The 27,391-nt window shown below is 37.3% G+C and overlaps 1 protein-coding gene across 1 annotated transcript in view; it reads left to right on the plus strand.

Annotated features, from left to right (window-relative positions):
• CUBN (cubilin) overlaps positions 1–27,391 on the plus strand; it is a 263,178-nt gene that overhangs the window by 39,884 nt on the left and 195,903 nt on the right. The window contains exons 18-25 of the mRNA XM_053665793.1: positions 2,471–2,615; positions 2,841–3,019; positions 6,118–6,283; positions 6,618–6,834; positions 9,941–10,071; positions 24,984–25,176; positions 26,476–26,636; positions 27,051–27,232. Coding sequence (XP_053521768.1) covers positions 2,471–2,615; positions 2,841–3,019; positions 6,118–6,283; positions 6,618–6,834; positions 9,941–10,071; positions 24,984–25,176; positions 26,476–26,636; positions 27,051–27,232 — 1,374 coding nt within the window. The remainder of the gene's footprint in view (positions 1–2,470; positions 2,616–2,840; positions 3,020–6,117; positions 6,284–6,617; positions 6,835–9,940; positions 10,072–24,983; positions 25,177–26,475; positions 26,637–27,050; positions 27,233–27,391) is intronic.

The raw sequence follows: 27,391 nt of genomic DNA on the forward strand, positions 1-27,391 counted from the left end.
TTTTATTTTATTATTAGACTTTAATTTTATTTTTACTCAATTATTTCACATTTTAATACTTTTTTCTAATTAAGTTGGTTCTTTAGATTCTCTCTCCCTTTTTCCATGTACTGTTGTTTTTCTTTCAATAACAAAAACAGTTTAGCCTATGACTTCTTTTGATTACAGATGTGGCTACAATTTGCATATTTTGATATGCTGTCTTCTCATATTTTTGTTATTTTCTTTTTATTTTATTTTATTTTATTTTTTTATTTTTTATGATATATATTTTTTAAATTTCTTTTTTTATTGATTATGCCATTACAGTTGTTCTATTCCCCCCTTCATTCCCCTCCACCCTACCCCCCCGTCCCCACCATTACCCCCCCCCCTTTAGTTTATGACCATGTGTCTCAAGTTCTTTAGATTCTATATTTCCCATGCTATTCTTGCCCCCCATCTATTTTCTATCTACTGTCTATGCTACTTATTTTCTGTACCTTCTCTCCCCTTCTCCTCCTCCCACTCCCCTGTTGCTAACCCTCCTTGAGATCTTCATTTCTATGTTTCTGCTCCTGATCTAGCTGTCCTCTTAGTTTGCTTTTGTTTTAGGTGTGGTTGTTAATAACTGTGAGTTTGCTGTCTTTTCACTGTTCATGTTTTTTTAACTTCTTTTTCTTAGATAAGTCCCTTTAACATTTCATATAATAAGGGCTTGGTGATGATGAACTCCTTGAATTTGATCTTATCTGAGAAGCACTTTATCTGCCCTCCAATTCTAAATGAAAGTTTTGCTGGATAGAGCAATCTTGGTTGTAGGTCTTTGGATTTCATGACTTGGAATACCTCTTTCCAGCCCCTTCTTGCCTGTAAGGTCTCTTTTGAGAAATCCGCTGACAGTCTGATGGGGACTCCTTTGTAGGTGACTGTCCCCTTAGCTCTTGCTGCTTCTAGGATTCTCTCCTTCATTTTAATCTTTGCTAATGTAATGATGATGTGCCTTGGTGTGTTCCTTCTTGGGTCCAACTTCTTTGGGACTCTCTGAGCTTCCTGGATTTCCTGGAAGTCTATTTCCTTTGCCAGATTGGGGAAATTCTCCTTTATTATTTGTTCAAATAAGTTTTCCACTGGTGGCTGTTCCTTTCCCCCTTCTAGTACCCCTATAATTCGGATATTGGAGCATTTAAAGATGTCCTGGAGGTTCCTAAGACTCTCCTCATTTTTTTGAATTCTTGCTTCTTCACTCTTTTCTGTTTGGCCATTATTTGCTTTCTTCTGGTTTAATCCACTGATCTGAGTCCCAGTTTCCTTTTCATCGCTATCGGTTTCCTGTGCAATTCCATTCATTTCAATTAGTTTTGCCTTCATATGTTTGTCTAATTTGTGGCTATAATCAGCCAGTTCTGTGAGCAACCTGATCACCAGTGTTTTAAACTGTGCGTCTGAGAGTTTTGCTATTTCTTCATTGCTTAGATTTGTAGGCTCTGGGGCTTTGAGATCTTCTTGAGCCATTTTTGGTCTGTTTTCACCCCTTAAGTATGAGTAGCGGAGCCTTGGACTCTCAGGTCGCTGGGTTGTGACGCTATATGTGGAGGCGTGGTCAGAGCGGGGAAATGGCGACCTCCTCTGCTGTTTTGCACCACTGGGTGAGGAGCAGAGCCTTAGGTGGTTCACCAGGGCGGGGCCACTCAGGTCACTGGGTTATGACGCTGTATGTGGAGGCGGGGTCAGAGCAGGGAAATGGCAGCGCCCTGTGCCGCTGCTGGCCATGGGGCCTGCTCAGTCCTGTAGTCTCACGGCCCTCTCCCTTGCTTGTCTATCTGTGCAGGAAAGCGCAACCACATTCAACCCACAGCCCTGCTCCCTCGCTGTTTCCCCATGGTCGGTCGCTTGCTGAGTCGCTTACTAGGTCCAACCCTGCGCCTGGGTTCTGCGCCCCCGAGTCCATCTGACCGAGTTTTTCTGTGCTACCCCACTCTGACAGCTGCTGGTTTCGCCCCTCTTACCGGTCAGGCTGAAGAATTTGTTGTCATCAGACTTCCGAAAAGTTCAATTTTCTGTGTTGTGGCTGTGTTTTCTGTTGCTAATATTTAGTTGTCTCTAAACTTGGTTGTGAGAGAAGGCACAGCGTTTCCACCTATGCCTCCATCTTGGCGGAAGTCCCTATTTTTGTTATTTTCTAATAGCCCAAATTATACATTTATTTTTCTTCTTGATATTGTATAAATTATAAGGAAAACATTTTTGCTTTTGAATCTAATGCTTTTGGATCTTTTTGGCATAAGATTTTGTTATCAATATGTAGTGTTATTCTATTGCTCTAAAAATGACCCACTGACTACTTTTAAATATAATATAAATATGCAACCCAACTTAGATTATAACTGATTTTAAATCTGTCATTTGCCCCTCTCCAAAGAATACCACCCTGCCAAGGCAATATTTTTATGATTAGAATTACAGCTCTATTTTATTTTTTTTTATTTAGGTTCGAGATCATGATACCTTACTTGGAAAAGTCTGCAGCAATGGAACCCTCTCTCACATTAAATCCATCAGTAATAGTATCTGGATCAGGTTTATAATCGATGCTTCTGTTGTAAGAGCTGGTTTCAGAGCCATTTATCAAGTGGGTAAGAAAAATTATGCTGTAATTTTTTAATGTATAATTTCCATGATTACAACAATTTTAATTTCTTGAAATACTTTTGTCATTTTACATTCTCAAGTGGCAACAAAAAAATTCTAATAGTCATGTCACATTTCATTATATCCTTGCACATAATCAGAATTTGTAATAAAATTAAGGGCAAGGGCCATTTTCCTGACAAATACCGCTCTCATTTTCGTGTTTGCAGCTTGTGGAGGTGAAGTAACTGGAGACGGGCTCATCCGCTCGCCCTTCTATCCTAACGTGTATCCAGGAGAAAGGATCTGCAGGTGGACTGTCTACCAACCCCAAAGCCAAGTAGTTCTTCTCAACTTCACTGGCTTTCAGATTGGAAGTTCTGACCATTGTGATACAGATTATATTGAGGTAAGTGTAGACCACCTTTGAATATGTATGTTTGGTTGGATATTATTAAAATATTAAAGTTATGTATGTTGTCTTCAAATCAGTTACATGAAACAAAACTAGTTTGTACACATCACTATTTCTTATGAATATACATGTAAAAATCCTCAAAAAAAATACTAGCTAACTGAATCCAGTGGTATATAAAAAGAAATATACTCTTGTATACCATGGCCAAGTAGGATTTATCTCAGGAATACAAGATTGGTATACATCCAAAAGTCAATTAATGTAAAATGAAATAAAGGAAAAAGCCACATGATTACCTCAATAGAAGCTGAAAAAGCACTTGACAAAGTCCAAAATCTTTTCATGATAAAAAAACACTCAACAAATTAAGAATAGAAGGATACTTCCTTAATCTGATAAAGGGTATTTATTAAAAAATACCAATCGAATATCATATTTAATGATGAAACACTAAGTGCCTTGCCCCTGTGGTCAGCAAAAAGACAAAGTTGTCTTTTCTTACAACTTCTATCCAACATTATACTTGAAATTCTAGCTAGGAAGTTAAGCAAGGAAAGCACATAAAATGCACCCAGAATGAAAAGGAAGGGTTTACAGTATCTCTATTCACAGATAACATGATCTTGTACATAAGAAAATCCTGAGGGGTATATGCACACACAAACTGTTAGAACTAATAAGCAGGTTCAGTCAGTTGCAGGATACAAGATCACAGTGTCAAAGTAATTTCTTTTTCTGTATACTAGCAATGAACAATTGGGAAATAAAATCAAAGAAATAATTCCATTTATAGTAGCATAAAAAGGAGGAAGATTGAAAAATACATCTTTTAAAAGACATGTAATACTTGTGTTCCAAAACTACAAACCATTGTTGAAGGATAGTGAAGACCTAAATGAATGCAGAAGTGTCTCATGTTCATGGATCAGAAGATTTAATGTTGTTAAGATGACAGTACCTCCCAAACTTATCGAAAGCTTCAATTCAATCCTTATCAAAATCCCAGTTGGCCCTTTCGCAAAAATTGACAAGGTGACTATTAAATCCACGTGGAGATATTGTACAAGGGAACTAGAATGACCAACGCATTCTTGAAAAAGCAGAACAAAGGTGGAGGACTCACACATACTGACTTCACCACATAAATCAAAGCTGTGGTACTCAGGAAGTGTGTTATCTGAGTAAAGATAAAAATACAAAACAATGGGACATAAGTGACCAGAAATAAATCCATACCTTTGTGGTCAATGGATTTTTCAAAAGAGTGCAAAGACATTTCAATGAGAAAAAAATAGTTTTTTTGAACAAATGGCGCTCGATATTTACATGCAAAATTATAAAACTGGACCCCTTTCTTACCCCATTTACAAAGATTAACTCAAGACGAATCATAGAACTAAATATGGGAGCTAAAACCATGAAGTCCTAGAAGAAAACAGTAGTAAGTATCTGTGACTGGCTTAGACAAAGCCTTCTTAGATATGGCACACAAAAATACAACAAAAGAAAAAATAGAAAAATCGTGCTTTATCAAAAAATTTAAAAACCTAATTTTAAAAATGCAGAAAGAATAGGAATATATTTCTTGAAAGAAGATATACAAATAGCCAATAAGTACATGAAATATGCTCAGCAGAACTAATCAGGGACATACAAGTCAAACCTATGGGGTGTGAAGCACCACCTCTTTGTACTTTGACTTGTTTACAAGGACTAAGAAATTGGAATCCTTTTACATTTGTGTGCTGCTGGTGAGCATTTAAAATGGTACAGTTGCTTTGGAAAAGAGTTGACAGTTTCTCAAAAAGGTTGAACATAAAGTTATCATTTGATCCAGCAATTTCATAAGTATATGAGGTCTGGCCAGAAAAAGTCCACCATTGTTAATATAATGAGACTAGTTTGCATGACATTGATGTAACTGGGCCATCAAGGAGAGTGGACTGGAATGCACATGTGCGAACAATGATGACTTCACTGTACTAGTCAGTGGGGGTGGTAGAGGCCATTGGGTGAGCATGTGTACAGTGTGGACATTGCATTCAAAATGATTGAGCTAGTAGAGCAATGAATCTGCATCAAATTTTGCATTAAGCTTGAAACATTCCTCTGTGGAGACTTTTCAAATGATTCAGGAAGCTTTTGAGGATGGTGAAATTAGAGCAGCTCAAATAAAAGTGTGGCACACACTCTTCAAAGATGGTTGAAAACCTACTGGGAGTGATCCATGTTCTAGAAGACTTGCAATTACCCAGGTGACTCAGCCCTCCAATAGCCCAGATTTGGTGCACTGTGACTTCTGGCTTTTTCCCAAACTAAAATCACCTTCGAAAGGGAAGAGATTTAGACCATTGAGATTCAGGAAAATATGGCAGGGCAGCTGATGGGTGATTCCAAGAATTTTGCAGAGTGTTTTGAACAGCAGAACCGATGCTGGGAAAACTGTGTAAGGTCCCAAGGTGCCTACTTTGAAGGCGACAGAGGCATCATTATCTATGTACAATGCTTCTTGTACCTTGTATCTTCTTTAGTAAATGTTTCTATTTTTTATATTACATGGCTGGATACTTTCTGGGAAGACCTCTCATATACCCAAGGGAACTAAAAAATGTGTCTGCACAAAAATTTGTTCCTGAGTGACTACAATCATTATTCACAATAGCAAAATAGTATGACAATGTAGGTGTGTATCAACTAATAAAGGAATTAATGAAGTGTGTGTTACCCATGAATCGGAGTGTTATATGACATTCAAAAGGAATGAAGTAATGGCACATAACTTGGAACACATTTTGCCAAGTGAAAGAAACTAGTCACAAAAGGCCACACTTTGTATGATGCCATTTATCTGAAATGGAGAAGAGACAATGTATCGAGGATAGAATGTAAATGAATGGCTGCCTGGGGCAGAGGTTCCAAGGGGATGGGGAATGACTAATGGGCATGGGATTTCTTTTGGGATGACAAAAATATTCTGAAATTGACTTTTACTATATTAATAAAAACATTGCAGAAATCATTATCCTTAAAGCAGTTTTTCAAAATAAGTATCTAACAATGAATTTGAATATATCTTTTTTTCACCTTAGATTGGTAGCAGTTCCATTTGGGGTTCTACTGAAAATAAAAAATATTGTGGCACAGACATACCTTCATTAATAACATCTACATACAATTTTCTTTATGTCATGTTTGTGAAAAGTTCTTCTTCTGAAAACCATGGTTTCAGTGCAAGGTTCAGTTCTGCAGATTTGGGTAAGCGATTGTCTCTTTCTTCTACTTTGTCTCTCATGCTTATATCAGAGTAAGTAAATAATGTAAATAAATTATTATAAAATTTTTATCTGTACTGTATGTGTATAGTCATCTATACTATAAATGTTGAGCGTGTACTCAAAGGCAAACTATGTATTTCTTAATCAGTATATATTGGTAGTTAATTGATGTCTATTAATAAGAGAAAAACCAAGTTTCTGAAGCAATGTATCAGGAAAGTTTTTCTTTTTGAGCTTTTAAGAGGTTATGAACAAATCATTTTATTTGAATACCAGGTAGCTTGTTCTGACAATTATTATTTTTATTTCAATAGAATGTGGAAAAATTCTTACAGAGCCAACAGGAATTATTCAAAGTCCTGGTCATCCAAATATCTACCCTCATGGTATCAACTGTACCTGGTATATATTAGCCCAACCAGGCTACCTGATAAGTTTGATATTCAGGAGATTTCATCTGGAGTTTCATTACAATTGCACAAATGACTATCTAGAAGTTTATGACACTGGTTCTGGAACATCTCTTGGGAGGTAAGATTATTTTGTTTTGTTTTGTTTTCACACAAAACTTTCCTTGCTTCAGTGAAGGGTGTTAAAATTCACCATGTGGTGTTATATAAACCAGGTGTGTTAACATGCTTCTCAATGACCATTTCTACATCAGTACTCTGTCACCTTGGCCTTTCATAATTAAGTTTTGACATCTGTGTGTACCCACGAACCCATCACTAAAATCACATCCATTATCCCCTAACCCTTCTTCCTGCCCAAGGTCATTTCTCACTTCCTCTCCTTATTCCCATCCTCAGGAAACCCCTCACCTGCTTTCTACCACTGTAAGTTAGATTGCATATTCTGGAATTGGAATCATACTGTAAAATACTGTTTTTTTTTTCTGGCTTTTTCTAGTCAGCATAATGTTTTTGTTGAGCTTCATGGATCTGAGGGCTTATCATTTTATCAAATTTAAAATATTTTTGGCCATTAGTTCTTGACATACTTGAAATTCTGTATCCCCTTTCCTGTGGGGACTCTGATTACTTGCATCTTAGGCCACTTGATGTTATCCCACAATTCATGAATACTCTGTTTATTTGATTTTGAGTCTTTGTTCTCTGTGTATTTCATTTTGGAAAGTTTCTATTGTCAGGTGTTCAACCAAGTGCCCTAACCTGTCCTTCTGCATTATCTGTTCTGCTGTTTACCCTGCCCCATGCATTTCTCATCTTACACATCATAGTTTCCATTTATAGAAGTTTAATTTGGGCCATCTTTTCTATCTTCTGTGTTCCTACTTTGCACATCAATTTTTTCCTCTAGCTTCCGAAATCTGTGTTACAACCATTAATGTCCTGGACTGCTAATTCAGTCATCTGTGGCATTTCTTGCTAGGTTTTGCTTGCTTGGTCAGTCTTTCTTCTCATGACGGGTTATATTTTCCTCTTTCCTTTCAATGTCTGGTAATGTTTGATAGGATTCCAGACATTTTCAATTTTGTGTTTTTGTGCAACAGACATTATTGTATTTCTTTATGTATTCCTGAGCCTTTTGCAGGGATGCACTTAAGTTATTTAGAAACAGTTTGATCATGTCCAATTTTGCTTTTAAAGATACCAGTACATGTTCACCTTCACTGCTACTATTCAGTGTCTCAAAAGCCATTGTTTTATATATTTCCATTGTTCCAGGAACAAGGTTACATCCAGCCCCTGTTATAATACCTTTGTTGGAAATAAAAGTCTCCTGATTTTTAATTTCTTTTTCTTCTATTTCATTTTTTAATCTATTTTTAAACATTTTTCCTTTATTATTTTCTTAAGCTTTATTTTTCTCTAGCTTTTATTCTTTCTCTTCATTTTGTCTTATTTATCTCTATCTTTGATTTTTCAAATCATTTTTATGGTACTTGATTCATAATCAGTGAAAAATACAGTTTTGTTGAATAGCATAAAGTACTCTAATAGTCTTGCCCAATTTGGCAGACATAGGCAGGCATATACAGAGACATTTAGAATACTGATTAGCAGACTGGCAGATCTCAGCGGGGAGGGGTGGGAGTGGGGCTGGAAGAGAGTAGGTAAAGAACATGTATGCATAGCCGTGCACACTGCAACAGCGTGGAGAGGGCCAGGGGCAGGGCTGGGGCTGGTTGGAGGAGGGCAAAGGGGAAGGAAAGAGGGGAATCCATAATAGTGTGAAAATTAAAAATCAATACATAAATAAAATACTAATGAACTCATCTATATTTCGATCAGGATATCAAGTTTATTTTAACATTGCAATGGTATTGTTATACACTTCTTTTTCTCCTTCAGAAATTAATTAACCCATTTCCCATATTCAACATTTTGTCATATTTTGGTTTCTGTTTTTCCCCTGTCATTGCATTTGGTTACTTTTACCAAGTGTACTTCCATTTGTGATTCCTCTTTTTTAGCTGTTTCTCCTTACAGGTGTTCCTCTAGAAAAGTTCTTGTGGTGTGTCTGTGATCACAGCTGTACTGTTAGCATTACTGGGATAGTTCTTCTGTGTACGATTGCTCTTATTCAGCAAAAATGTGACATGGCTTAGTAATCAAACTCTTAACCTTTGCATAGGCTAGCTGTTTAAAGATAATAGAGTCTACCTGTACAGGGCTTACTATTCTAGGCAGTCTTCTAAGTCTTTTATATACAGTATATTAATTCATAAAATTCTCAAAACAACCCTATAAAGTAGGTACTATCATCATCCCCAGTTTAATGAGGGGAAAACAGCACAGAGGTTGAATGATCTGCTCAAAGCCATAATGACTCAAAGTGATAGACCTGACATGAGTTTATGCTTCATGCGTTTATGATCTAATGGTTTCACTTTGTTGTGAAAGTTATTACCGTATTTTTTGGACTATGAGATGCACTCTTCCCCACCACCCCAAATTTGGGAGGAATAATAGTTGTAATGCTGCTTTTGAGTTCTGCTTACATTTACATTGGTGAAATATTATGTTATTTATGTTATTAAATATTTTACCACATTTTTTGCTTCAATTTTTTTTCTACATTCCTCTTCTAAAACCTAGGTGAGTCTTATGGTCCAAAAATACAGTACATTTCTGTTAATAAGTTCAATAACTTACTATATATGGCAACCTAGTATAGCTTGTGATTTCTAATTTCACTAAACTTATAAATGACAACTCATGTAGCTAAATAAACATATAAAACTGTTTCAGGGATCCCTGCCCTGTGTGGCTCAGTTGGTTAGAGCATCCTCCTGTAACCAAAGGGCTGCAGGTTTGATTCCTGGTCAAGGCATATACCTAGGTTGTGGGTTTGATATCCTCGTTCTGAGAACATACTGACGGCAACCAATTGATGCTTCTCTCTTGCACTGATGTTTCTCTCTCTCCATTTCTCTTTCTCTAAAAGCAATGAAAAAAATGTCCTCATGTGAGGATGAAAAGCAAAACTGTTTCAGGGAAGCAGTCATGACTAAGGTCTTCACAACTTTTTAAATGTTTGTGCCTAAAATATATTTGTAATTTTGAAGGGCAATAGGGGCTATTATTATTACTTTTTTACATATCTTAATTTTGGTTTATCATTTCAAGTATACTAAAAATTTAAACATATGTTCTTTCTTGGTTTCAAATAGATACTGTGGAAAGTCGATCCCACCCTCTCTTAGCAGCAGTACCAACTCACTGAAGATTGTGTTCGTGGCTGACTCTGACCTTGCTTATGAAGGCTTTTTAATAAACTATGAAGCAACTAATGCATCCACAGGTAACAAAACGGCATCTGTATGCTTGGTTACCTTCACTACATCACAAAATAGTACTACGTGAATGCTTTGTTCCCAAACCTTTGGCAGGCAGCGAGGGCCATATTTAGAACAAAGTATAGTGACTTCAGTGTCTTCCCGATTAAACAAGGGAATAATGATTAGACAAGAGTATTGTAGCAGTGTTAAATTTTCTAATTTTGATCATTGAAAGGTGGTTTTGTAAGAGAATGTTTTTGCTCTTAGGAACTGTACACTGATGCCTTCAGGAGTAAAGATAAGCAGTGTCTTCACAATACTTTTCAAGTGGCTCAGAGAAGAAGAGAGTGAGCAAGTCAGAGAAGGGAGGGGGAGACAGGGAAAGCAATGGGGCAACATGCAAATACGTAGTAAATCTGGGTAAAAGGAATTCAGGAGCTCTTTCTTACCATTTTTCCTTTAAAAATATGACTATGATCTTTTTTTAAAAAAGGTTTTATTTATCTTTTAGAAAGAGCAGAAGGGAGGGAGAAAGAGAGGGAGAGAAACATCAGTGTACTAAAGAAACATTGATTGGCTGCCTCTCCCACACCCCCTCCTGGGGACCTGGCCCGAGACCCAGACATGTGCCCTGAGCAGAAGTCGAACCAGTGACCTTTTGGTTCCCAGGCTGGTGCTCAATCCACTGAGCCACACCAGCCAGGGCACAGTTTTTCTATGAGTTTAAAGTTCTACCAAAGTAAAACCTCTCTCTTCTACCAAAGAAACCAAACACGTGTTTTGAGAAATTAGAGATAGAACAACAGTAGATAAGAATAAGTGCTTATTGCATGGAATTCTATGGCAGGAAATGGAAGCTTTCTTGGCAAAATATATATTTCTACATTTGACTTCATAAAATTAAACCTTTTCAGCATTTATACCTTTTATTATATTTTTCCTATGATTTAATTTCTCATCATTGTTTTGCTCTTTGTAAATGTAGCGTAGGAAACAAATATCCTTTGCAAGGAGGATTTTTGAGGTAATATGTAAACCAGAGAAGCCCCAACCCAAAGCCTACAGGATTTATGAAAGTGTTACGTTTCTTTAGGGCTATGTTTCCACCTGGGATGGGTACCATTGTAGAGAGTCTGAGTTTTCCTTTTGCATCATTTTTAAAGAGAGACCGAATGCTCCACAGTACTGTAGAGGGTAAACCTGTAGGAGACAGGTGCTGACTGAGCATTGCCGCCTGTGGAAGCATTGGTGCAACTCACCGCTGCTCCCTTGACAAAGGCCTGGGAGCTTCTCGTGTGCTGGATGTGCTCCCCTCGCCTAGTCCTGTGTGTGGAGAGCTCCCGGTGCTCGTCCTTTAAAGTCCTCACTCCTGTAAATAACTAATTAAGGAATGAATGAATTAATTTAAAAAACCTTCTCATTCAGAATCCCTACCCAATTTCTCATTGATTTCTCCTCAGTGTGGATAGCTCCTCATTTTCATTGCAGGCAAAACTGCTGTTCTCTGCAGTTATCCAAGTGCTATGTTTTGGTAGCATGGCTTCAGATCTCTTCAGAATCCCAAGTGTGAGAGAATCATATGCCTCTCTCTCCCGTGGGGTCCTCTCTTGGAAACAGTTAATTATCCAGCTCAAATCCGTGGGAAATTAAACCCCCAGTGATTTGAACAGGTTATTTTATACGATCGACACATTCAACAGTCTTTTTTCAGGTGTTCAATATCCAATGACCAAAACTGACTTTTCAAAAAGTTATAGTGTACACACAATTTTCCATACTTTTATAGTTTTTTTCTGCCTCATGTATTTGGCCCGAATCACACTGAATATTAGATTATGATTTGGAACAAGTCACTTGAACTCTCTGGGCCACAGTTTTCTCCTCTGTAAAATTAAGAGTTTGGATTTGATGATCTTTGAGATCTAGCTTTAATCAACTATATTCATGCAGTTGAATTTGCTGCATGAATAAACTAGCTATGTCTTAGATAACATACAAAGCAGGCAGGGACTCCTGAAAATGTTACGGACATCTTTGTAACAATATGCAAAGTGAGACATATCTCCGCAGTGACTAACGCGGCTCTGCTCACACCACATGAGCTTGTAAGGCAATAATAGCCAGTGCAGGAAGAACCAAGAACAATCAAGAGAATCTGGCAGGGAGGATGTTAAATTCTAATTAAATAATTTTTCTTCAAAAAGATAAGGTGCAGGTATAATAAAAGTAAGTCAATGAAAAGGAAAGAAGCAAGCTGGACAGAAAGGGAAATTGATACAGAAAAAGAACACAAGACAAGTGATAAAAGGGAAGAGGACCCTTAGGTGGCAGACTGCAAAGACCCCCAGTCTGCCTCCCTGAGTGCTGATCATTACTTTGGCTTTCATTTGGTCAGACAGGGCTGAAACCACAGGCCAGGCAGTGTCCACTTTCCACCCCTTGGCTAAGCCAGGCTGGTCACTGGGTGCTTGCCTTTTACACAGGGAAGAACTGGCTCGGTCTCTGGAGGCAGCTGTGGGGGTTGGGCTGGTGACAGCCAGGCGGTGGGGGCACCCTCCAGGCTGCCTGTGCCCCAGTGAGTTCCCTCCTGGAAATAGAGGTGTTAGGACACTTTCTTTTCAGTTGTCATTTTTTTATACTTTCTGCAGAATAAAACAATATCGTGGAAAAGCATTCATGGAAGCTCAGTCATTGGCTCTCCTGTTTTGTTGCTCTAGTAGGAGTTATTTTCAGAGCCATAATGACCATTTTGGGTTCTTGATTTCTAGTTCCTCTGTAACAGGTGTGAGTTTCTTGGCCAGAGTCTTGCCGGTCTTGATCTGATAAAGGTTAAATTTCCTGACTTGAATCCAGTTACTTTTCCATCTGTAGTGCAGGCCACAGGGATGTGATGTCAGCTTCTAAGTATGTGTTTGGGAGGAAAGAGATGGGCTTCTGCTCATTACTTTGACTCAGTCCCTCATCACTGTTTCTCCAGTGGTCCAGATGTGTCTGAGCAAATAGAAACAAAAAGTAATAAGTAAAGAGCTTGTGGCTAGAAACTCAAGATTTTCTTGGTAACTGATCATAAGATTAGGTTTTAAATGTTTGCTGATCTAAAGTTTGAAATATTTGAATTTTGAGAGATTACTCGACTCATTTAATTTGCAAATTTAATCCAGTAATGCAGTGTTCCCAAACTCTGCATAAGTTCATAAGAAACTTGATGTGGAATTTTCTTGTTATAAGTTTAACTGATTAGTTAACTTTACTGATTTAAATGGTGATTCTATAGTCTATCAGCATCTACTCCATATATATTAATACAGTCTTGCCAAGACAGAACTTAAAAAGTATAAAAAGGAACTGAGAGGTGTACCTTACGTATTTTCTACTTGAATATTAGATGGAAACCCATTTAATATCTACTTCAATGTTTTTCAAACATTAAAATATTTATGACTCATTAGTGGGATATGACGTTAACTTATTAGGTGATTACCAACATTTGCTAAGATTATGGAGTAGCATAGAAAGTATCAGGGTTTATCATACTAAGTGAGGTGTTATTTCATGAAACCTGTTTGCAATATCTATGAGTGCATGTGATTGATGTAAACATATTTTTATGTTGTATCAGAAAGTTTGAAACACTAATCTAATCCAATTACCTGATTTTTTACATGAGGGAAATTGAAGTCCAGAATTAAATTTATCCTCTGAAGAAGACACAGTTTGTTGGTTTAGAAGCCAAACCCAGGCAATCTAGTGATGTGGATGCTGGCCGTCAAGATCCACGTGATATGGCTTCTATGAACAAATTCACACAGACAATAGAAGTCCTGTGGAGAAAAAGGGACAGCGTGGCCGCTCTCAGAGAGAGAGGGCCCTGGCCCTTGCCTGGACAAGCTTTTATTGCTTCTCTGGGTACATTATACTGAGGATGGTCCTCATTTACTATACACAGGTTCACTGCAGGGATTAGCTTTTGCAGATAACAAAGGAAAGAATGTTGCTAATTACTTCAAAGAAAAGGATATTGTAGACCAAGGGGAAAAGTGGTTTAACCCATCACACTCCATACGTGGAAGGTTTAGCCCAGAGCTTAGGAAGTTACAGGAAGCACTTTCTGCCTCAATTCAGGGTGAGGGAGTTTTAGCAAAAGCAAGTCTCATAGCAGCCTAGGTACAATGCAGGCCTGGTTCCTCACTGGAAAACCTCTCCTTGGGCATAGATCCTGTGTGCTGCTCACTCCTTACTGTTTTTTTCTATGTGGGGGCTGAGCTACATTCCCATTCGACTTGAAATGGCTTCCTAAGATCCAGTCCCAACATCCAGTCTGTTTTTGCCATCTCTAGATTAGCTTTTGGAAATGCTTTAAGGGTGTCCAACCTTTTGGCGTCTCTTGGTCACACTGGAAGAAGAGTTTTCTTGGGCCACTCATTAAATATATTGCGGCATGGAATCACAAAAAAATCTCATAATGTTTTAAGTACATTTATAGTTTTGTGTTAAGCCGCAATCACGGCCATACTGGGCTGAATGCAGCCCACAGGCTGTGAGCTGGACACCCCTCACCCTGCACGTTGGGCCACTGGTAATGTTCAGTTCACAGCAATGGCAGAATTGTGGCAGACTTTCCTGTTTTCTTTTTTTTTCACTCTTTTTTCCCCCTTTTTTTAATTGATTATGCCATTACATTTGCTCTATTTCCCCCCTTCATTCCCCTCCACCCTGTACATTCCCCCACCATCCCCCCTTTAGTTCATGAACACATGTCTCAAGTTCTTTAGATTCTATATTTCCCCTACTATTCTTACCCTCCCCCCTATCTATTTTCTATCTACTGTCTGTGCTACTTATTCTCTGTACCTTCTCCCCCCTTCTCCTTATCCCACTCCCTTGTTGCTAACCCTCAATGTGATCTTCATTTCTATGGTTCATTCCTGATCTAGCTATCCTCTTAATTTGCTTTCGTTTTAGGTGTGGTTGTTAATAACTGTGAGTTTGCTGTCCTTTCACTGTTCATCTTTTTTATCTTCTTTTTCTTAGATAAGTCCCTTTAACATTTCATATAATAAGGGCTTGGTGATGATGAACTCCTTGAATTTGATCTTATCTGAGAAGCACTTTATCTGTCCTTCCATTTTAAATGAAAGTTTTGCTGGATAGAGCAATCTTGGTTGTAGGTCTTTGGATTTCATGACTTGGAATACTTCTTTCCAGCCCCTTCTTGCCTGTAAGGTCTCTTTTGAGAAATCCGCTGACAGTCTGCTGGGAACTCCTTTGTAGGTGACTGTCCCCTTAGCTCTTGCTGCTTCTAGGATTCTCTCCTTCATTTTAATTTTGACTAATGTAATGATGATGTGCCTTGGTGTGTTCCTTCTCGGGTCCAACTTCTTTGGGACTCTCTGAGCTTCCTGGATTTCCTGGAAGTCTATTTCCTTTGCCAGAATGGGGAAATTCTCTTTTATTATTTGTTCAAATAAGGTTTCCACTCATGACTGTTCCTCTTCCCCTTCTGGTACTCCTATAATTTGGATGTTGGAGCGTTTAAAGATGTCCTGGAGGTTCCTAAGCCTCTCATTTTTTTGAATTCTTGTTTCTTCATATTTTTCTACTTGGTCATTTTTTCCTTCCTTCTGGTCTGCTCCCTTGATTTGAGTCCCAGTCTCCTTTCCATTACTATTGGTTTCCTGTGCATTTCCATTCATTTCAATTAGTTTAGCCTTCATATGTTCCTCTAATTTGTGACTAAAATCAACCAGTTCTGTGAGGATCCTGATCACCAGTGTTTTGAACTGTGCATCTGAAAGTTTGACTATTTCTTCATCACCTGGATATATCGGCTCTGGGGCTCTGAGTTGTTCTTGAGCCATGTTTTGATCTGTTCGTGCCTGTTACGTATGAGGAGAGGTGCCTTAGATGTTCACCACAGTGGGGCCACCCAGATCGCTGGTGTGTGATGCTGTATGTGGGGGCAGGGTCAGAGAGGGAGCAATAATGGTCCTCCCTGCTTGCCCCCATCTGTTTATCTGAGCACAAATGTGTGAGCCCGCCGCCCTGCACCAGGGCCTGCACAGTCTGTCTCAATGCACGTCTCTTCACTGGTTTATCTGCACACAAATGCGCGACCTCAGACAGCCAGCCGCGCCACACCTTCCTGTAGCTACCCTGCACCTGGGATCTGGGCCCTTGGCTGCTTGTGCACCGTCGGGGTCAGGGGGATCATTTTTGCCCGACCCGCTCTGCTGCTGGCTTCGCCCCTCTCACTGGTTTAGCTGAGTGGTTCATTGTTTTCGGACTCTGTATTCGATTTTCTGTGGTTTGGTCGCGTTTATTGTTGTTAAAACTTTATTGTTTTTAGATTTGGTTGTGAGAGGAAGCAAAGTGTTTCTACCTATGCCTCCATCTTGGCAGAAGTCTCTCCTGTTTTCTTAAAATAGAGCTTTATAGTTGTCTGGTAAAATGGCCAGGAAGTGTCAGAATCACATCACATAGGGTTAAACATGGGCCCTAGTGGATTTCCCAGTCTTCTTCCCAGCGAAGAGCTCCCACCTACCCCACCCCAGTGTGTGCTCAGTGCTGTTTCTCATCAGTCACCTCAGAATGGTAGAGGTGCATCTGAGGGAAGTCAAGAAATAACTGCCAGAAGGGCAAAAGAATGTTTCTTTAGAAAAAAATGAAGAGAGAGTTCTGATTCTACTTTAAAAGTTAAATCCAGTAGAACAATGCTCCCAAATTCTATTGTTCATGAGAAACTTAGGATAGGACTTTCTCATTCCAAAGTCATGTATCAGGGGCCCACCCAGGAATTCTTATTCAAATAGCTCTGGAGGGGAGTGGTTTCACCCAGCAATTCCAATGATTCTAGTGAAACTTTGCAGTTCCTTAAGTCTCTGACAGTCAAGTCTCAGCACATAAATTGCTACGTAATTACAATGGAGATGTAACTGTGGACAGGACTGCAGCTGCTTGTGGTGGAGAGTACTTCCCACACTGTGCTGAACGAAGGCTGACGACGAAGTCAGAAGTCTTGGTTCTAGCTCCAGCTCTGGTAGCAACCGGGAAGGCTCGGGGCACGTCAGAGCCTTACTGGTTCTTTCCACCTTCAATTCTGTGTTTTCTGCTATGAGATATTCAGATATTTTTTTGCTCTGGAAAGGGTTTTTAGTAAGTTTATTGATCTTTTAACAATTTATTTTTTTAATGGTCAGAAGTTTTTATACTTTTATGTACATGGATTCCCAGCACTTCCCAGCCCAGACTTATTTACCATTTAACTTCTTAATCCTTAGAATGAAAATGTTAAAGAAAACATCTAATTGTGATATTCCTAGTCTTCTACTCACTCTCACTTATGAACTGACATTTTCTGCACAAGGAAACCAGGGGTCATTAAAAAGCATGAGATTTGGAAAGGGAGGACTTGGGTTTGAATTTGTATCTTTAGCAAGTGCCAACTGAGTGATTTTAGAACCTAACCTCCAGGAGTCTCAGATCCCTTATCTGCACCTCTCTAAAAAGCAGAGGTTATAATGACCACTGTTTCATGTAGCTGGGGAAGGTAAAATGGTACATTCTATGAATATTATATAATAGCTGTAAAGCACTGTGACTGCCTGGTTTCAAATATAATGACTGATGTCTGGGTGCAGTTGTACAGTAGGTGCTTTAGTGAGTTAGCTGATATTCCTATTCATTTGACTTGGTCATCTATGAGGAAGAATAACAAGCCGTGCCTGTGACCACCTAGCAGCAGTTTGTAGAGTGAAGTGTCAGATTTTAGTGAGGGAGGCTTCTTTCCTAAAGGAGAAATTGCATCTGTAATTTTACCTTTCCTCAAGATTCACTTTGGAAAGTGTTATATGAAATGTGCCAATAGAAGTGGGTGGTTCCTGCTTTGACTATTATTTAACCAATATCTAGAAAATTTGTGTCATGCAGACACAAAACTACTCATGACTAATTTCAGAAAGTACCACTTAGAGATTGATCCCTAATGTAATTGGATCACCATGTTATTACATGAGGCAAAGGAGGGAGGTGATGGGGCAGTCACCCACAATCTAGGGTCTCCCGAAGAAATGCATTATCAAATGCACAGGACCCCTTTGTCCTACCCGTCACCCAGATCGTGTGGCACTGATACCATCGTTGCTTTGTGGGCTGGAGGGGTCGTCCATGCCTGGGAATTTTCCCCTTTCGTAATGAGTTAAATGCTCTTACTAAAACTTATTTGTACATGCTTAATGGAGGCAGAGATACATTGTGATTTTTTAGAAAGCTATAGCTTTGTGATTTTGTAATGGTCCACAAAAAGGAAATTTGTATACTTTCTCTCTTCTTTCTTAACATTTTTTTTGAGGCTGGTAAAAAAGAAGGATATGCAAGGCTTATCAGCCATTGTCTTTGATCTTCAGAGATGTGCGTTTCCATTGCTAGCTCAGTTGAATATAGTGGGTGGAAGAGATAACACTTCTTTTTCATCTCTTTGAAAATGTTGTTAGAATATCATAAAAGGCAAACTGCCACTGGATATGAGTTTTCCTTTGGCAACATAAGTTATAAACAAAAGCCATTTTTTATGTTTGCATTTTGCATTTATGTAGTTAAGAATTATGCCAACACACAATTGTGGGAATAGATTTGATTTTAATTATTTGTGCTTATTGCAAAGTATAAGAGGAAACCAAAGCCGAACATTCACATTTCTCTGTATTAGTATTATTCTAAAAAGAGCCATTTATTCTGTCAGGGGAAGAAAACATAAACATCGTGTACAGACTTCAGCGTTGGGTAAGAGGAGTTACTAGCCTTTTAAGCAATAGACACATTAAGTTCAGTGAACCAGTGTTTTTCTCTATGTAAAATTAGATATGCAAAACTCATAACTACAACAAATTTTAATATTAAATATTCTATTAACATTTATAGCAGGTGTAACTTCAAAATATTTTGTATTGCTCTATTTTAAATTTATATATTATTGATTAGATATTTGAATTATTTAGTGGATTTCCTTTAGAGAACTCAGCCTGTTTTCGCACAGGACTTACACACTTTTAACCCTGGAGAGGTCATGGCTGATCCGAGAGATACAAATTCCTTTCTTAAATATTGTTCCATACATTGAGTACATACATCCAAGGTCATGACTAGCTGCATGTTTGTAGGTAACTAATGTCAAGCCATAACGTTTAAGCTGTAGTCTGGTTATAACGTGTTTCGTAAGGGCATGTAGTATTTGATGGTAAATCGTATCTGAGAGACACTGCGACCTCCATTCTGTGTTGGTGCCTTGAGCATGGCAATATCGTTGCAGTGACTGTTAGAGATGCTCTGCAAAGTCAACTATTAAAGATTCTGATTAATTAATGCTAAAGACGGTTTTTGCTTGCATTTTTAGCAATATCTATGTTTTCACTATTTGAAAAGCAAAAATTTTATTCTTCCTGGTTTTATATTTATTTAATATTTTCTAGACTGTAACTGAAAATAAACAAGTAATCATGCATTTTATTATATAAATATAATAAATGCAAATTTGCAGTGTTTTTAAAGCTTTTTTTATTTCAGCACATGCTAGTCATGAATGAAATTATAGTACTGCCTATGCTATAATTTTTTTGACTGTGACCTCCACAGGTTTTAATGTAGTATCAATTTTTATTTTGTAATTCTATTAGGTAAAATTCATCTGTAGTTTTAATAAATGTGTGTATCCATGTAATCACTACTCCATTCAAAGTATTTAACACTTTTATCATCCCAGAAAGTATCCTAGGGTCTCCTTGATTGATCCCTCTACATGTTCCATTTCAACACCCACAGGCCTGATTATTATTACTATTGATTAGTTCTGCCTGTTCAAAAGACAGGTATGAGTAGGAACACACAGTATCCACTCCTATGTTTGGCTTCTTTCTTTCTTTTTTTTTAAACTATTTTTATTGATGTTCTAATACAGTTGGCTCCATTTTCCCACCACCATTTTCCCCTGCCCTACCCATGCCTCCCCGCCATCATCAATGCCACCCCACCTTGGTTCTGTCCAGGGGTCCCTCATTCATATTCATATATGTCCCTTTCCCTTCTTTCCTACATTATTTCTCTCTCCCCTCCCTTCTGGTTACTGTCAGTTTGTTGTCAATTTCAATGTCTCTGGTTATATTTTCCTTGCCAATTTGTTTTGTTAATTAGGTTCCACTTATAGGTGAGATCATATGATATTTGTCTTTCACTGCCTGGCTTACTTCACTGTTTGGCTTCTTACATGTAGCATAATGCTTCTCTGATTTCTTTATGTGGTTCTATTTATAACCAGTGTTTTTTTTTATTAATGAATAACCTTTGATTGTATGGATATATCACCATTTGATTATCTGTATAGTTGGGTTGTTTCTAGTTTTTAACTATTATGAAATAAGCTCCTGTGAACATTAATATAAAAGTTTTTTGTGGACTTATGTTATCCTTTCTCCTGGGCAACACCTAAGAGTAGAATTTCTGGGTCACATGGTGATATTATATTTAATTTTATGAGAAGCTGCTTGACATTATTTCCAAAGTGGTTATATCATTTTATGTTCTTGCCTGCAATGAATGAGAAGCCTACTTTCTCTACATCTTTGCCAACCCTTGGTAGTATCAGTCTTTTAATTTTTAGCCTCTGGTGGTTGTGTAGTGGTGCCTCATTGTTGTTTTAATTTGTATGTCTCTGGTGACTAATAGCACTAAATACCTTTTCACATGCTTATTGATAATTTACATGTCTTGTTTTGTGAGGTGTACATTAAAATAGTCTTGCTCATTTTTGTGTTTTTTGTCTTGTTGTATGTTATATTTTCTGGATACAAGTATGTGCTTTCTCAGATAAATGTATTGCAAATATTTTTCCGAGTGTGAACAGCTAGCCTTTTATTTTTCTTATAGTATAATTTGAAGAGTAGAAGTCTAATATGTCCTTTTCTTTTGTGGTTAGCATGTGTGTGTGTGTTGGCTAAGAAATGTGTGCCTAGTAAAGTTGTGAAGATTTTCCCTTGCACATATTTGTATACATTTACAGTTTGATTTTTTACATTTATGTTTAGAATCCATTTTGAGTTAGTTTTTCTATATCATATGAGTTATGTACCCAAGTTTGTTTGTTTGCTTATCAAATGGTATTTCATTATTCGAACACTATTTTTGAAAGATTCTTACGTTGTATGCCGTTTCTTGTTAAACTCAGTTATTAGTTTTAGTAAACTTTTAATAGATTCCTTAGTGTATTCTGTAGTCAATCACATCTGCGAATAAGGACAGTTTTATTTTCTCCTTTTTAATATCTCTTTGTCTCCCTCTCTCTGCCTTATTTGCTGTGACCTTCTGTATTATATTGACTAGAAAGAATGAGATTAGACACACTGGTTTTATTCTTAGCCTTGAGGGGAATGGGTTTGGTCCTTTGCTACTGAAGGATGATGTTACATTTGGGTTTACATACTTCTGTTGTTACATTCCACCATGGTTTTGGACTTTCATTCTATTTCCTTCATTGGCTTTTCAATGATACCTCATGTTTGTGGATTTGCTCAAAGGCTAACAGTATATGTTCTTAACTTATCAGTAAGTTTGCTTAGAGTTAATAAGCTACTACTTCACACTTCACATCTTCTGCTGAACCTGACACTTTATATTTCACACATTCCTCTTGCCATTTCACAAAAAATATTGGACATAAAGAGGAAAAGGACACCTCGTACACAGGGGAGACCATGGTATGAATGACGCTGAATTCTAAATAGAGACAATAGTGGTAAAAAGAAAATGGAACACATCATTAAAGGATTGGGGGGGATTTAATTATCCAGCAAAAAGTGTTTTCAAATTGATAGGACAAAAAAGACATTTTTAGAGAAACAGAAGTTGAGAGAATTTATCACTAGAATAGTTATATCACATGAAATACTAACAATGTCCATCATGCCAAAGGGAAATTATACCAAAGAGAGATACGTATCTACAAAAAGAAATGTAGAATACCAGAAATGGTAAATATTGGAAAAGAATATAAAGATTACTTTTTCTTCTCATTATTTCTTTAAAAGTCAACTAATGATTCAAAGCAAAAATAATAGCAAGTTAGAATTTATAATATAAATAGAATGAAATGGTATAGCTAAAATTGCATTAAAAGGGGGCAGGTAGACAGAATTACATTATTATTATGGTTGCTATGGAGAGGGACTAGTCTAGTCCCAGTTACTTGTCATGGCTGGAAGCGGACATTTCTACAATTGAGAATTAATACACATTATAAAACCATTAAAGAATCTCATCTGCCTCAGGAAAGAAGATAGGAAGGAGAGGAGAAATGAGGGGAGGAAAGTAGAGGGAGTAATAGGGTGGGAGGAAATTAGATAGTTGTCCCACTCCTCTCACTTTTCAATACATTGTGCAATACAATTTTAACAAGTTCTTACTAGATGTGATCTGGGCCAGGAGTATAATAAGTGGAAGTCAATGGTTAATAAGGTGCTGTTTATATTTGAGGGCCTAGTAGAGGAAATATATTCATGTAAGAACAACTGCAATAAAATATGTTTGGGACTGAAATTACTGTTTGCATAAAGTTTTATTGAGCAAAAGGAAATTAATTTTACCTGAGTAGGAAAGGCTTCACAAAAGAAGTGATACTTGAATTTGACCTTAAATGATTGGTAAGAGTTTATTTGTTAAAGGGTGTGTTGAGAGAGGAGGGGAAGTTGTTAGATAAAGCATTTCAGACAAAGGGAAGTGTAAAGATCATTTGAATGCATTAGAAAATGTGTTTATCTTTGTGCCAGCAACAGAAAAGAAGATTGATATGGAAATCAAAATTTCAGCAAGGATTAACAAACAAACACCTTGATGCAGCAATAATAACTTGCATTTGGGCAAGGTACAGGAAAATTGCTCATCACTACTTCTCTCAAATTTTCTTAAATTAGGTTCCTTTACATGGAAACCTGATTATACATTCCATTCTGTTGCAGACTTATTGCAAGTTGCATTAGAAATATTCAGTACATTTGTATTTCCCCTCTGGGAGTAGAGTGGGTAATCAAGAAACATTATCCCTTTTAGTACACACGTCAGGAACAGATAATTTGCTAGATATTTGATTTATTGGCTAAAGCTATCTGGATGTTGGAGTAGTCAGTGAGTCTCAGTTCTGCCAGCTCAGCCCAGTTCAAAAAATGTCACATGGACATAATGTCCATGTGATCCATGAATTTTTATCTTAGTAATTCTTATTACTGGGTCTGAAATACTTAATCTATCACCTCTGTTCTCACTGCTCTCTCTGTCCCTCTTCCTCCCTCCCCTGTCTTCTCCTGGTTTTTGTCCTCCCTCCCTTGAAGGAATATCTTGACAAATTATACAAAAATAAACAAAAGCCATGATCAGTGTGGTGCAGGCGATTGGGCATTGTCCTGCAAAGCAAAAGATCACTGGTTCGATTCCCAGTCAGGGCACATGCATGGGTGGCAGGTTCTCCGTCCCAGGCTGGGGCATGTGTGAGAGGCAACTGGTCAATGTTTCTCTCTCACATCAATGTTTCTTTTCCTCTCTTTACCCCTCCCTTTCCCTCTCTCTGAAAATAAAATAAATAAAATCTTTTAAAAATTACAGAAAAGTATTCAAAAATATCACTGTTGATTCCTTTAATACAGTAAGGCCTTGATTGCTTGCTTCTTAAAATAGAGTAAACTAAATAGTTGGTGAATGCCTGTTACTCCAAGAGCTGTACATAGGCAGTAGAACCTGCAGTATTTCCTGTAGGTCTCCGTGCACTCAGTATCAGAGGTTCCTCTGTTCTTTTTTGAGTACGATTACACAATAGCACCTGGGGAAATAGCATACCTAAGCATCCTTTTTTTTTTTTTTTTTTACTAATGATTAAGTTAATAGTTTATTCCCCCGCCTAGACTTTCAGTATGAGATCTGTGTCTACTCCTGCACCCTACATTTATATTAGTAGGGTTTAATTAAAGATACATTAACAGTGCTTTCAAATCAATTTTCTTTGAGAACTATCTCAGATTTGGGGAGCATAAGGATTGAGTGGGTTGGGTAGTAAACATGGAGTCTGAAGGACTGACTAGGAAAGTTAAACTCTTAAAGTGTTTCAATAGAACAGTTAATATTTATTTAGGGCAAAGATTGTCCAAGTACTGTGTAAATGTTTTATGTGATCTCATTTATTCCTAATAATTTATGCTAATTTTTCTTACAACTTTCTGATCTAATCTGAAACATAATGGTGATTAGTACCATTTATCGAGTACAGAACCTGTGCCATGGCCTTTAATTGCATTCTCTCTGAGTCTCACATGTACACTTGAAGGTGGTCACCGTCTGTGTTTTAGAGGTGGAGCTCAGAGAGGTGAAGCAACTTGTCCAAGGCTCACAGCTTGTGAGCATTTGAGCTGGGCATCCATTCGTGGTCACTCTGGTCCTGAGTCTCATCTGTTCCTCACCTCACGACTGAGGTGCCTGCTTTGTCATTTCTCATAAATCCATGCTGTGGTGAAAACCATTTGAAAGGAAGCTTGTGAGAAGGACAACAGATTTAAATTACTTCTAGGCCCTGTCTCTAATTTCTGTAGTGGTGCCTCATTTTTAATGTTTATGGTAATTTGCATGAGTTAGAAAAATTATAACACTTCCAAGAACATAAAGATTTGTTCACTTTATATATATAAAACAAATTTCCACTACTTAGCTTAGATGTACTATTAATAATTGTTTTGACTTTGAGATTTCAAAAACTTCATTTTGAAATAAAATTATCCTTTGAACATTCCAGAATGGCCTATTAAAAATCAAGCAGTTTGGCATAAATTAATCGAGTATACATGACTGAATGTTTTATGAATGTAGTATAATATTTTTTATTTTCCCTGCCATGGTCTCTTTCTTCTCACAGTATGCTTGGAAGACTATACAGAAAACTCTGGTGTGCTTACTTCTCCGAACTTCCCCAGCAACTACCCCAACAACTGTCACTGCATTTACAGGATCACGGTGGGAACCAGCCAACAGATTGCGCTGCACTTCACTGCCTTCAGCTTGGAGGAGGCCCTTGGGGGAGAATGTATAGCAGATTTCATGGAAATCAGGTAAGCACCTTTATTTCATCATAATGTTTCTCGCTATTTTTATTCATAATTTTTCCTGGGAAGATTAATGAAAAAATATAGAAATTCTCTATAAAACTCCTTGTAGTACTCTTTTTTTTGTAGGATATAAACTTTGTTATTGGAATCTGACTTACGAGAAGAACAGAAAATTGTGTAAGATTCTGTGGTTATTTTGAAAGGATTCTGTAACCGGGACTATTTGAAAATAGACTCCAGATTTTATTTGGGCAAAATAAACAAATGCGCTACCACTCTGAAATTAGATACTTGTTATTGTCCAATAATTACTTTATGTAAAATCAGTTTAAATTTTAAGCTGTCCAGTGTCCATTTAGTCTATATCACAAAATGATGCTTAAACAGCAACTTTATCTTAAGGTTTTCACAGAGTTTATATGTTCAAGTAATAGAAGCCTAGGCTACTAATTTCAGTGCAAGACATATTTTCTTGAAATCTTTGCTACTTTGAAAGAAGGTGGTTAGCAAGTTGTGTTTGCAGTAGAGGTAAGTTAGCCTACCTGCTGACATCTCTCCAGATCTTTAAATGAGTTAAATTTGGCTAATCAATTTGGTATGCATATGTGTTAAATATTTTATTTAGCATTTTAAAAGCCCGGAATCTTACAGTATTTTATAGTAAATTTTATTCTCTGATATAAAGTGAAGAACTAAAAAGAAATCACAATTGTACCATATCATTCTGAAATAACATAATTATCTTAATTTACAAAAATTAATCATTGGGTTTTTAATGTTGAGTGAATCCTTTTTCTGAAAGAAGCTACAGATTGCAAACTAGAATTAAGACTCCAGAAATTCTTGAAGACAGAATTATTTTTTAAATTTTGTTATGTAAATCAAATATATATTTTAAATATTTTTTAGAAGAAAAAATTTTAAAGGAAAACATGTCAGGCTTCCTCTGTAAAATTAAACAACATTTTTGATACTTTTAATAATTCTGTTTTTTTTTAATTGGTGTTCTCTGACATTTGCCAGACACTTTACTTGAGAAGAAGACTAAACACTTTGTCTCAGTTTGCAGTTGACTATGGAAAATGTTATGCCAACCATAAATGATGGTTATTCTTCATTAAATTATTCAATACTACTTAATAAATTGAAAACTTGAAATGATGCTTCTTTAGAGTATTTTTGGGAGACATCAATTGGCATAAACTAATCTGTTTGTAATCTCAAAGTTCAAATAGTGTTAAATGTTTATACAGTAATATTATCAATAACCCGATGAATGTCCACATCTGTACTTTGTTACAGAGATGGTGGCTATGAAACTTCACCACTCCTGGGAAAATACTGTGGCCAGAATCCACCCCCGAGAATCATCTCTCACAGTAACAAATTATGGTTGCAATTTAAGAGCGACATCCTTGACTCAAGGTCTGGATTCTCAGCTTCCTGGGATGGATCATTAACAGGTAAATAGCAAAGAGCTATCTTTTACTGGTGGGTCCAGTTGAGTTGGTTTCTTGGTGTTTGCATTGTAATACTCTTATTCATATTTTTCCAGCTGTATTGGGTGCTTACTATGTGTAATAAACTTCAACATTGTAAATATTTCTGAATTAATAGCAGCCGTTTGTTTTTGAGAGACAAAGTAAGGGAGAATGTTCTGTCTCCCTGGTATATTTCATTAAGCTGGTCATCCTGGTCAGGAAAGGAAAGTACAGTGACATGAATTGGGATTCTAGGCTAGCTACTCTTTGGTGATGTAGTTGTTCTGAAATTTTGGTTAAAAAGAGGAGAAACAGTAGCACCAGTTTGATATAGAAAGAAGGTTCAATTTTACCAGAAAGAAAGGCACTGCATCGCCGCATCTCTTTCTCCGACAGGCTGCGGGGGCAATCTCACCACTCCCACGGGCACATTCACGTCCCCCAACTACCCGATGCCCTATTACCACAGCTCTGAATGCTACTGGTTGTTGAAGTCCAGCCATGGCAGCCCGTTTGAACTCGAGTTTGAAGAGTTTCACTTGGAGCATCACCCGAACTGCACTTTAGATTATCTGGCTGTATGTATACAAGTTCCAGTTGTATCATCTACTGCTTCCTCCTCGCCGGACACACATAATTACATTTATTTTTTATTTTGAGATTTGAGAGAGGGGAACATTTACACAAAATATCCACATAAACATTTTAAACAGAATAAAAAATTAAAAGAAAATTTG

Source organism: Artibeus jamaicensis, unplaced genomic scaffold (assembly GCF_021234435.1).
Source record: "Artibeus jamaicensis isolate MK-2021 breed Jamaican fruit bat unplaced genomic scaffold, CSHL_Jam_final contig_426, whole genome shotgun sequence".
Taxonomy (NCBI): domain Eukaryota; kingdom Metazoa; phylum Chordata; class Mammalia; order Chiroptera; family Phyllostomidae; genus Artibeus; species Artibeus jamaicensis.